The sequence below is a fragment of the Dendrobates tinctorius genome, unplaced genomic scaffold (assembly GCF_039654945.1).
Source record: "Dendrobates tinctorius isolate UK_male_01 unplaced genomic scaffold, ASM3965494v1 ptg000143l, whole genome shotgun sequence".
NCBI lineage: Eukaryota > Metazoa > Chordata > Amphibia > Anura > Dendrobatidae > Dendrobates > Dendrobates tinctorius.
Genome location: NW_027361810.1, coordinates 14,730,279 through 14,742,917, shown reverse-complemented (window position 1 = coordinate 14,742,917; position 12,639 = coordinate 14,730,279). Strand labels below are relative to the sequence as shown.

Here is a 12,639-nt window from a genome sequence, read left to right as displayed (position 1 = left end):
GAGAATACAGCTTTTCATGGAACCAAAAAATATTCTCCGTACATCTACATGGTTTTGTTTCTGCATCATGTGTGTAGATTTTGGCATAGGACAGATGCTGAAACTTTTGCAACAAAGCTGCCGTGAGCAAATATTTAGTTAGAGGGGGTTGTTGAATACTTTTTGTGACCCCTTATCGATGGGTCCAGGGAGGTGGTGGAAAAATAAAATAGAAGATACTCAAATCCGGGGCTGAGTTTGCTCCTCCGCATTCAGTAACGCGTCCCTGCTGTTCTGCTGGGATCATCATCGTGAGCGATGCAGTCCATCAGCGGTCGCCGAGCGGCAACAGCCGGCATATTTCGGCCCGGTGGAAGAGACAGTGTGACGCCCCCAGTGGATGGATCCCTGCAGACTGTGCCGAGTGCAGCAGGCCTCAGTGCCGAGTGCAGCAGGCCTCTCTTATAGAGAGCGTCTCCATGTTCCTGGTTGCTAAGGCGGCCATGTTATCACTACAATTAACATATGCTCATAACCCACCGATGGTTTAATCCAAATCTGGGGAAGGGAAAATGGACGGAGAAATGAGGCATGATCTGACCGCGGAGGTGTGCGGTGGGGTTCTCCCCTGTGACCATCCTTCCAGGTTCAGGACCCTCTGCACCGTATCCATGGCAACCAGGAGTCCGAACCACCCAAACTTATAACATGGCTGTCTGTATTCAGGTGCTTTGTCTCCGAGTCGTGGAGAACGCTGCTCTGGGGCAGATACTGACATGTGAGGCCGAGGTGATCGTACTCGATCAGTTCTGACCCTCACCTGGGAGATACCTGAACGGTATTAACGGAAAGCTGGCAGTCATGTGACAGGGTGAGGGTCACATGACGGGCGCCATGTTTGATTCTTCTCAGCTCTACGCTAGTGCGGGGGCCCCAGGCCTAGCTCTCCATCGTAAGGAGAGGGGCACAGGAGCCGAGTCACACAGACGCTCGCCGCAGTTTAACCCCTCAGATGCCACTGTCAATCATTACACGACACTGCAACATTACAGAATCGCATTATATCGCACAAGCAATCGCAGGTTCAACTCATCCAAGGGGATCAATAATGAAAATATAAAAATAAATAATAATAATAAAGAAGATGAAACTATCCGGCCTTTCCAGGAATTAAAAACATTTTTGGTAAGTGTCACATATGGTGACAGCTCAAAGAAACAAAAAAAAAAGGCAGAATTGCTGGATTTGTTTGGTAATTTCGACTCCCAAAAAATGAAGTAAAAGAGTCAGAAAGTCGTATTGAACTTAAAAAGGAAATAATAAAAACGGTTACAAATCACACTGCAAAAAAGCAAGCCCTGATACAACTCGAGCTACTGAAATTAGAAAAAGTTGATGATTTCGGAAGGGGAGGAGGTAAAATTGAAAGAGGAGAGGGGCCCCGCTGGGACTCCACAAACCTGCAGCCGGCCCCGCCAGTATGGATAGCCGTTTATCGCTGACATGTTGTCCCGCTCTTTGCATGTGATAGTTTCTGAAGTCAAACCTTGAAGATATATGTGGACAACTTTGAATGGGGCCTGCTGCAATACCAGACACTGCCACAAACTAGAGGGGGCGCCATTTGGCTCATCGCACACGACTCCTGTAAAGGTACTGTATATATATCAACTTGGGACTAGGACTCACATTCTTGTATTGCTCGTTTTGTTCACAATTACAGATTTGCCGCTCTGGTCCACGTTGTGATCAAGGCCAAAGTACGCGGCCACTCTGTGCAGGAGCATCCTGTGGTACGAGGTCATCGGAGGGAATTTCTTACGTTGAATTCTACGAGTAAGTGGAGGAGACAGATTATCAGAAAGGTGGAGGCACAAAACAGGCAACAGCCAGCATGGACTGGTAGACGTGTCGCTGTGTGCGCCCCATTCGCAGGGGTGGTCAGCTTTTACATTCAGTTCTGCTGCAAACGCTGGGATCGGAGAGGACTCTGATCCAGGTCCTACAACTCCTTAGGTGTGGAGGTCAATAGTAGCTTTGACATACAGGTGGTTAGGAAGGGGTATGTATGGCTCCCTGTCACCCCATCGTCCCTCCAAAAAAGTGATTGCAGTAATGATTATGGGATGCTACGGCAGCCAGGGGCCTAATCAAATAATCAACCCCCATCTTAAAGATTCTGCACCACTTTGCTTTATAGGCGCTTTGTTTCCTGCATGTTCAACTTGGATGTGGTCTGTGGTCATAAATCGGTTGAGGAAAGCGTAGAAAAAAAAAAGATGTAAAAGGAAATACAGACTCCTTGACAGACCCAAAGAAGGAGCTCACTGTCGGTTTCTCAGTTAACTCATTCTACTGCCAGCAATGAATAATGCAACACAAAGACTATAAAAGGCAAACAGTGCTGTTTAATGAAACCCAATTGCAGAAATGATTTTTAGGCCCAAATACACACATCTAAAAAAGAAAAACAACCCAGTTAATTAAACAAAATGTGTTCTGTTTTTTTCCCCCCCCCCAAGATCTAAAATCAATCATGCAGACAGACTAAAGCATTATCATTTAGATCATATGACAAGTGCTTCAAATCGCTCTATTTTCCTTCCATAAAATTAACGTATTTAATATGTCATGTGCATTAAAAAATGCAAATAACGTCCCCCCAAAAAAACAAGTCCTCATACAGATATGCTGAAGGGAAAATAAATTAGAATAAGTGAATAATAAAAAAAAAAAAAAAAAAAGTTAAAATGTTTAGAAATGTAGGGATTTAAAAAAAAAATAAATAAAAATAAAATATTGCAATAGGACGGCTGATTAACAGGCTGTTCATTTTATAAAAAATGTGTGTAGGGGACAAGGGCTGCTTTCTTAGACAGCACCAGTTGTTGATAAATGATGATAATGAGACTAAACACAGCCGCCACTAGGGGGAGCTAACTGTACATGAATTTGGTGTAGCCCTCCATACACACGCGACTACAGACATAAGCGTACATCAGAGACTTGCGCTGCCTCTACTTACTCATTGGTAGAAATAAAATCTAATATATCCTGTTCCAGTTTGAGCAGCATCATTCTGTCCCTAAAAGACAAACAAAAGATCAGACTTTTGACCAACAGACAGTAAAAGAAAAGTTCTATTATTTATTGCTTTATACTAATAGCTTTAAGAGCTCCTCTTATGCACGGACGGCGCAGCCACCGCGAAGGCTTCTAATCCGCTGCTTGCTTTCTCCAGCTCTAATTCAATCCTAATCACCATTTAAATTAATATTAATTAGTTTGGTTAATGGCAGAGCAAGAACATCAATTGTGAAAACCATTCGAAAGGCCGATTGCCTGTACAGATCAGACATCCAAATCCCTGCCCCCTGCTTCTGTGCCTCCTGCAGATCACCAGCAGGAGGGAACGTTACCGACAGGATGATGCGGGGGCACAAAATCAGAGCCCATATTATACACCCATATGGTAATAGATAGTAGGAGACAATTTATGTACTGAGCTGGTTCTGGTACCTTATCTTTGTGTAGAGATTATAGAGATTAGCTTCGCTACTTTATGTATTGTATGCACCAAGATTGTTTCCAATTACTGTACTTATTTCCTAAGCTTTGTCACCAGCTATATAACAGGCTGAGGCATGGTTCTGTTTGTATGAATTAATTACTAAGTTTTGTTCTTAATACAACATCTCTACAGTCAACTTGGTTCTTTTACCAGATCTATGCTGTCAGCTTGGTTCTGTTGCTGTATGCAAACACTTGGTTCTGGTATTGTATTTATATAGTAAGCTTGGTTCAGACACCGTGTTTCTATAACATGCTCTGGCACTGTGTTTATATAGTAAGATTGATTCTAGCATTGTGTTCCTATAGTAGGCTTGGTTCTGGTGCTGTGTTTCTGTAATAAGCCTGGTTCTGGTGAAGTTCCTATAGTAACCTTGGTTCTGGCGCCATGCTTCTATAGTAAGCTTAGCTCTGGTACCATGTTCTTATGTTAAGATTGGATCTAGAACCATACTTACATAGTAAGTTAGGTTCAATTACTTACTAATATACATAGTAAACTTGGTTTGCTTAATGTAGATCTGCTGTGAACGTGGTTCTAGCAACTTACTCATGCAGTAAATTTATATAGCAATCTTGGTTCTGCTCCTGTATTTACACAGTAAGCTTAGTTCTGGTACCAAAGTATTGTAGTAAGTTTAGCTAAACATGTTCTCATTCTGTATCTGTGTGGCAAGCATGGTTCTGATACTGTATCTGTGGAGTAGCTGTGGTTCTGTTAACGGATCTATGTAGAAAGCTATGCTCTGGTACTATATCCATGCAGAAAGCTTGGTTCTGGTACTAAATATAGTAAGCTTGATTCCGTTAGTGGATCCACATAAAAAGATGGATTTTGCCACTGGATCTATGCCGCAGACTTGGTTCTGGTCCTGTAGCTAAGCATTTGGGCACCATACCTCAGTAGTAAGCTCATTTACCCTGGAAGTTCTAATTGCAGAACTGGGCAGACACGATTTCCGGGATTTTTTTTCTTATCCCCCAATATCAAAGCCCCCATAACCCCCAACTCCGCCTCACAGCACAAAATAAAACACTTGTCTGCTATAATCTCAGTAGAAGAGATGCCAGACGGCTCACACACCGAATGTTATGAATCTGGGTGGTGCGACGTGGAGACAATAGCGGCTGTGGCCCCCTGAGCGATCACAGCAGGTGCCGAATTGTACTTGTAACAAAGGATGAAGACCTGAAGCTGCTGGAAATAGAAGACATGACATTGATGTCTGGCATGCAGGCCTTTAGGGTTTACACCACTTTCATTGGTTCGGGGGAACCAAACACGGTCAGCAGTCCTCGACTGACAGTAGCTAACTTGGTGATAAAACCCCATCTACTTCCAAAATCAGGAGCACTGCAATTACATCTCCCATAGAGGTCGTCACCCAACTGTCCCGAATGTCACAGCCCAGGGCACCACTCCTCTCCTGCAGGTACTGCCGCTCACACATTCCCTTTTTCACACTGACAACCTCTTTAAATGGAGTCTGTCGGCACAAAATGACTGTTCAAACAAAGCACAGGTACTTGATGCAGCCTTGGCGTACCCTAGTGCCTTATTGCACCTTCCCACCCACTCGAATTTCACCTTTGTTTTTGCTCAAGCCAGAGCTGTCAATGAAAAACAAGGGTGCACGCCAAGGCTGTGCTTTGTTTGAACAGTCATTTTGCGCCGATAGATTCCCTTTAAGGAAAAACTGTCTGATATCCCCTGCGGAAGCTGTAATCATAATCATATCATCGTCACCCAACTTGCCTACAAGATGATGCAGATTTTACAGAAGAGAACAATTCTACATTTATTGGTTTGTGGAAAAGTCGCCTATAGCCAATGTGGCTGCAATTACAGCTCCGACGGGAGTTATGAGACAACGGGAGTCAGCGGGTGACCTACGCAACTTTATGGCACATGTCGTGGTGATATGTGCACCGGGGATCATGGCATGGCAACCTCTGGGCATACCACATGCCATCCCAGGAGTCGTAGACAACTACGGCTCTGTTCACACCGGAGAATCTCCCGGCAGACGCACCAAACAAAGTGTCAGTGCATGCCATCATGTATTGAGTCTATAGGCATCACATGGTGTGAACACAGCCTGACAAACAGAGATCACCTACAAACTTAAATATGTTAGGGATTTTCTTTTTAACAGGAGGGGCGGTTAATAAGTCTAAAAAAATAAATTAAAAAAAACAAAAAAACAACAACATTTTTGTCCCCAAAAAAATAGTAAACAGTATTGGCGCCCCTGGACAGCTCTTATCTTTGCGTTCATAAATCAAGAACAGTTAATAAAGTCCCTGAAACTCAGCAGCGTTCCTGAGCATTCGACAGCTAATCTCAGATAATATAAGAGGAAGACTCCACCGCGAGCAGATGGGCGAGAAGAGAAAGAGGCGGCTTTATTGACGCTCCTCTAAATACCAAGAACCAACAGGTTGGTTGCCAGGCAACAATAATCGAGAGATAAATATCTGATAGAAACGAGAAAGAGTCAGAAATAAAAAAAAAATTATATTATATATATGGTCTGGCTAAAAGGGAAAAAATAAAATAAACTTTGTTTTGCAAAGGGCAAAATCTGGCAGAAATTAAAAAGCAAGATGATTGGGATTAAAGTAATATATACACACACACACACATATACAGTATATATATATATATATATATATATATATATATATATATATATATATATATATATATATATTTTTTTTTTTTTTTCCATCATCCATTAATAGCGTCACACAGGTCCACAGATTGTCTGTGGTATTGCAGCTGAGCTTCATTGAAGTCAATGAAGCCGAGCTGCAATACCAAAGACAACCTGTGGACAAGTGTGGTGCTATTTTTGAAGAAAAGCAAGTCATGTTTTTTTTTTTTATCATCCTGGAAAACTTCATCTTTATTCGGTGAAGATATTAATAGCAGAACACAACCTTTGGGTGAGCAGTCTTAATTCTGTTATGACATTTGCAGTAACCTGGATGACCTTGAAATACCCTTCAGGCTGGGTGGTTCTTATTGGTGATCATTAGCCCCACTTTCTAGAATACTTGTTTGTCCCTCAGCTGATTTGCACCCGCTGGAATCTGTAGGAGGACCGGGCAGCAAGTGTTCAATTTCCCAACAGCTCCCCCGTAGGGAAAATGAAGAATTACATAGTTCTCAATAAAAATAAACAAGAAGGAGAAGCTTTTTGCTTTGCGCAATGGATGAGATCCCTGACCCTATCCAAGCCACCTTCCATTAACCAGCAATACTTAATAAATTCTTATGATCCAGACAGAACCCTACTGGGAAACCCTGACCTCATACCAGCAGGCCCCTGAAGATAAGCCCATGTGAACATCCATTACACACCAACTTCAAGGTTAATTCTGAAGAAGCTTTTTTTTTTTTTTATCTGCATGATCTTTAACTGTCCTTACTGCAATCTCCCGTGGGTTTTGTGGAACATCTCAATGACAAGGCGGGCCAGAATCACCTTGCACGTACATCGCAACACTACAACGACTGCAGCAAAAAATGCAAACCCCAATAGACAGAAAGCAGCAATATACAAAGTTTTCTGTAGAAAAACACAAAGCTGTCACAAGAGACGCCTATCCCTTCCACTCCCCCCCCCCCCAAAAAAAAAAAGCAGATGTTTCCTGCCGGTTCATGATGACTAGCGGTAATATTAGTGTCACAGACTCGAGACTTCTAAATGAGTTTAGATGGCAGAAGTAATAAAAAGCAGTCCGGGAGACATTGAAGGTTATTCCGTGTGTCACTTGTTGAAACAATTTATTTCCCTAAAGAGATTTGGTTCAATATTTATTCAATTTATAAAAGAGCAGAAGTCACCGGCGTCAAAAGACTGTCAGATATCACCAGCAATAACATGGAATCAACATCGCCTACCTGGGGTTACTCTTCAGAGTGTTCACCAAAAACTCGTGGAGGTCTATGCCGGTGGAATCCGTGTATTCTTGACTGGAATCTGAAAGAGGAGGAGAGATGAATGATGGAATATGAGTGATACGTGGGGAATTTAACAACAGATCGGCGGGGCAAAGCAATGAGTCAGGACACAGTTTTTACTTATCATGGAGTTTTAGGGATATGGTGGATGTTCTCTAATGTCTATAGGCAACTCCGCTGTTCTTAACAGCACTAGTCTTGTGGCTCAATGTCAATGGGCTTCCAGGAAAAAAAACTATAGATTATAATTATGCCAAACAATCTAGCGGTATCTCTCTCTACAAACTCTCAATCTACAAGCCAACCTCGAGTGCTCGTCATCTAGATATTCTGAGGCTGGACATACACATTGGATGCCTGTCAGACCAACAAGACTTTGGCCTGCAGTCAATCCATCCGACAATCCCATACACAGGAGTGCTCGCTTTGCCAAGCGCTCGTGGGTTCTCTATGAGAAAGCCGCCAAATTAACACACTGGCCGGCGGCTTATCTCCAGAACAATATTATGGTTGGAAGTCTGAAATTGGACATGCCAAATCGACATCGTTCCTGACGATCAGTCGGCCAACGCCCTTTGCACATTAGACCGTTGGAAGGACCCTTCAATATTGGCAGATTCAGCCAACATTAGTCTAATGTTATGGAGGCCTTAAGATCCCATGGTGTTGGTGCAAATGTGGTCAATACTTGTGCCAACATTATAACCAAAGATAAAATGCAATTGACACGAGCCTTTCATGATCGTAAGACCTTTCCTTTTGGACTTGAGTGTTCACAATGTGCATAATGGACAGTTCCATCTGTTGGCACCATTGTATAGACGTCATGGTGACTAGTGGTGCCCGTATACACGTCAGCCAGACAAATGAAGTTCAACAACCCCACCACCACCACTATGCATGCATGCTCAGTTTGGTGAAGCATACATGTGTTCTCAAAAGGGAGAGGTAAGAAAGATGCCACCAAATGCAGAATATCGCCCAAGAAAAAAAGGTCTGTTGTTTAAATTCCCATTATTCTTTCTCCAGACATCATCCGATAGGCAGAGAGTCAAGATGGTCTCAACAAAAGGAAACTGTATGGCCAGAAAATTCTTTTGAGCACAGTGATCGTTTAGGACAATTTACACCCCATTAGATGAAGCTCATCCAAATTTGCCGATTCCGGCCAACCGTCCAATGCTTGTTGGGACTTTCCAACTCTCAGACACTGGATCGTGTAGTTGACGCTTTCGAAGAGATAAGCCGCTGACAGAAGTGTCCGGCGGTGGCTTTCTCCACTGAAAATACGTAAATATAGAGCCAATGTGGGAAAGTCAGGAGAAATAGGGGGTCTGCCAAAAGACAGCTCGGAGTCAACGGCATCCAGTTGGTCACACATCAAGTCCTTCATTAGCTCGCCATGGATTTTACAGAATGAAATTACGGCGTGACAAGAAGTAGAAGTAAATCTCCTCCCAGATTAGAGCGCATTCAGAAAAATTTGCACTTAACCACAAACCTCGAGAAAGCATTTTGCGAGCTGACTTTTCATTCCCTTTTTCCTTTTCAGCTTCATCTTTGGAAGGATTGTCCTCTTTTCCAGGGGATGGTGCAAGCTGGAGTGATATTGGTTCCTGGAAGTCTGGAATGGGCTCCTTAAAAACAAAAACAATTCTAGATCTAGCTAAAAATTAAAATAAGTAGTACAAAATGTGCCAGGATATCAATCCAAAGAATTAATCGTAAATGACATTTGGATGGGGGTGGGTTCTCTTCCAATCTGGTTACACTGTGAGATCTATAAAAATGTACTAACGCATTCCATTAAAATACAAAAGATATGGCAACAAAATCTCAAACGAAATTTGTTATGCGAATACTATTCCTATGTCATTATTATATTTCCCATAGTTTGAAAGACGGGACCCAAAGCCTATGTCTGCATGGCTACTTCTGCAGCATGAAGAGCCGCATTACATGCCATTGTAGCATAGGAATCAATGGGTTATACAAGGTCTGCTGCAAATAGGGCGCCCTAAAAGCCTTAACTCGGTGGGAGTGGTGGCTGCACAGGAACTTTTGGTAATATGAAAAATGATTTATTTGAAGTCTGAAGGCAGTCAAGAAAATATAGATGCCCCAAGTGACCATCAGGCTCCTGCTATAAGGAGAGCAAAACATATGAGATATGGAGAATTGAGAACCTGTTTCTCGGCAAACCCAGCGGAGAGGCAAGTTCTCAATTTTTGCCCACTCTATTTTTTCCCATCTTATGGCAGGAGTCTGGTGGTCACTTGGGGCATCTAAAGTCAAGACTAAGTTCCCAACGAGTTTGACCGCTCACTATGACTCAGTCTGAGGCTTCCGTCTAAATCCTATTTTCCCAGTTTTATGACTCCAATAAAACCATAGACTTTAATTAAATAAAATGACAGAGCAGCATGCCCTGCTACAAAAAATAGACTAACACCGCTAGAAAGGAGGTCAAACAAAGTCCAAGTTTTCATAGTTTTGGACTCCCTTTTCCTCAATGAAGGCAAGGGGCAAATCTGAATCTCACTTTTTAGGGACTCAAACAGAAGCCCCCAATGGAGACATGAAACTGCAACCAAAAGCAACGTGAACCCGACCTAAGTAAGAATATAGGGGCTTAAGATAAGAGGCTAGAAAATTTCCAGATTTATCTAGTATCCCTGGAATACAGAGGATTGGATGGAAAGATGGACAAAGTTGAGCTATCCTCATCCTTCAGCTTTAGGGAAAGCCCAGGCAAGAACATTGGGAGCCACCAACAAATATGCAAAGAGTATAGCCACTAGGTGACCTACATTAATTACTGAACCATATAGATTTCCCACTAGGAAAGCTTACATTTTTAATGCATCAGCGAAGCTCTAATATTCTGTAAGCAATAAAAATCTTGTCTGCGGCAAACCAACTTTAGAGAAGAAGATCACAACATAGGGATCGACAAAGAAAGAGTCAAGGTAACACTCAGAAAACTTAATTGCATTTCAGCCTCGCTCTTCATCCAAAGTACCATAGACATCCATCAACCATCCCGTAAACGTCCAAGACATAATAAAAGCCCATCTTAGGCTATTTTCACATTAGCGTTTTTTAGCGCAGCGCTTCGTGCGCAATAGAAACGCATGCAAAAAACGCATCATGAGTTTTTGCATGCATTTGCGTTTTTTAGGCGCATGTTCTAACCAGTTTCTAGCCATGTTAACTCTTCAAACCCATGTTCATGCGCACGCCTGCGTTCCCATAGACTCTAATGCGTTATTTTGTCGCATTCCGTGCGTATGCGTTTTTTTTAAGCCGTTGGACGAACCCAAAAATGCAACAGGTTGCATCTGGCACGCCTAGGCGCACACCTTAAAAAGAATGCATGCGCACGAAAATGCATGCGAACGCGTGCAAGCGCTAGACCATGCGCACGCCATGTTAAACATAGATGCGCATGACGCATGCGCATGGATGCGATGCACAAAAAAACGCTAATGTGAAACCAGCCTTACCTAAAAGCCTGATGAGAAAATGGAAATGGTCTTAGGAGCGCAGGAAAGAGACTCAGACAAGAGATGGGGTTAAACCACAACGCGTTTCGACGGAGAATCCGTCTTCATCAGGTGGAAGTTCCACCTGATGAAGACGGATTCTCCGTCGAAACGCGCTGTGGTTTAACCCCATCTCTTGTCTGAGTCTCTTTCCTGCGCTCCTAAGACCGTTTCCATTTTCTCATTGCTCCTATCCTCCATTGGAGGTTTTTGGCTGGAGCTGCGGTGGAGACCTGACATTTTTGTCTGCCCCTGGGTTGCTTCCTAAGCGCTCCTCTATGACCGCTTATCACTGACTCTTATTCTTACCTAAAAGCCTGGGCATTACAAAAGGGGATCGTCGTGGGAGCAGAAGTTTAAATCTTAACACAGTAAAAAGACCGCAGTTTTCATGAACACAAAATGCCGCAAAGTAATACGACCAAAACATGTTCCAAAGCATTAAAAAAATCTTACTGTATAGTTTAAAAAAAAAGTTCACCTATACTGTATGGTGCCAAAGTCATGACAAACAGACTTGACAACAGCTCTAAACCTCTCAGCACAAAGTTATGCAAAAGTGATCTAGACCACAAAATCTGGTCAATCAAGTTCCAGTCTTGAAATCTTTTTTTTCATTATTATTAATAATAATAATAATTACTATTATCATTATTAATAATTAAAAATAAATTGACAAAAAATATATAATAATTATTTAAGTGGAAAGCTACCAGTAAATATAAATCCTAGGGTGATCTTTTTCAAAGAAGATCTTAAAACTTCTATTTAGCTGCAATTGGTTTTAGCAATATGGTAGGCCCTTATGTTGATGACCACAGCATTTTTCAGCTAGACTTCTCAGGTTTTTGAATTACGGTACTAATGTCGCCCTTACACCTTAGACAGCAGTTCGCTGAACACATGTCTGGCCCCAAAAACATGCTGTCTCTACTCAGTCGGTCCTTCATACATTTCCAATAGGGATAGCAGAGTAATTCGCTTCCAAACACCTCTGGTGGGGGCTCAACTTTTTGGAAAACAAAAGAATCGAACATAGTTATTCGACATGCCTGATCCTTCTTCTGCCCGACACCATTTCTTAGAGAAGAATCGGGAGGCCCTCCATTCACATTAGACCGTGGGCTCATCCTGTTGAAATTCAGCTGTCTTTAATTTAATATGCATGGAGACTTTAGATTTCCTTTTACATCTGAAGATATCCGGACAATTTCTATCCACTCACACCAATATCACACTAACGCCCCCATACACCTTTAACTAATCATGGTTGAACCCACCAATATCAATGGGTTCGGTCAATGTTAAAATGTGTATTACTGGTCGACTGACGGTCCAAAGAGATGTTGATCGACCATGTCCAATTTTGCACTCCTGATCACATTGTTCTCGTTGAGATAAGCTGCCGTGGCATTCTCACAGGGAATGCAAAAGAACACTTGGATGAACGAGCTGTGATGGCTGTTGGCCGAAAGAGTGCTACTGTGTATGAGAGTATCGGTTGAGATGGCTGTTGGCCGAAAGAGTGCTACTGCATATGAGAGTATCGGTTGAGATGGCTGTTGACCGAAAGAG

General features: G+C 42.5%; 1 protein-coding gene across 12 annotated transcripts in view; it reads right to left on the bottom strand.

Annotated features, from left to right (window-relative positions):
- Positions 1 to 12,639, bottom strand: part of R3HDM1 (R3H domain containing 1) — a 119,890-nt gene that overhangs the window by 37,943 nt on the left and 69,308 nt on the right. For all 12 annotated transcript variants that reach the window (XR_012220317.1, XM_073545541.1, XM_073545545.1 and 9 more), the window contains 4 exons: positions 9,021 to 9,156; positions 7,460 to 7,538; positions 3,005 to 3,064; positions 1,669 to 1,809 (listed from right to left, as the gene is read on the bottom strand). Coding sequence is in view for 11 of the 12 variants with exons in the window: in XM_073545541.1 (XP_073401642.1) it covers positions 1,669 to 1,809; positions 3,005 to 3,064; positions 7,460 to 7,538; positions 9,021 to 9,156 (416 nt within the window). In the remaining variant the exon portion in view is untranslated. The remainder of the gene's footprint in view (positions 1 to 1,668; positions 1,810 to 3,004; positions 3,065 to 7,459; positions 7,539 to 9,020; positions 9,157 to 12,639) is intronic.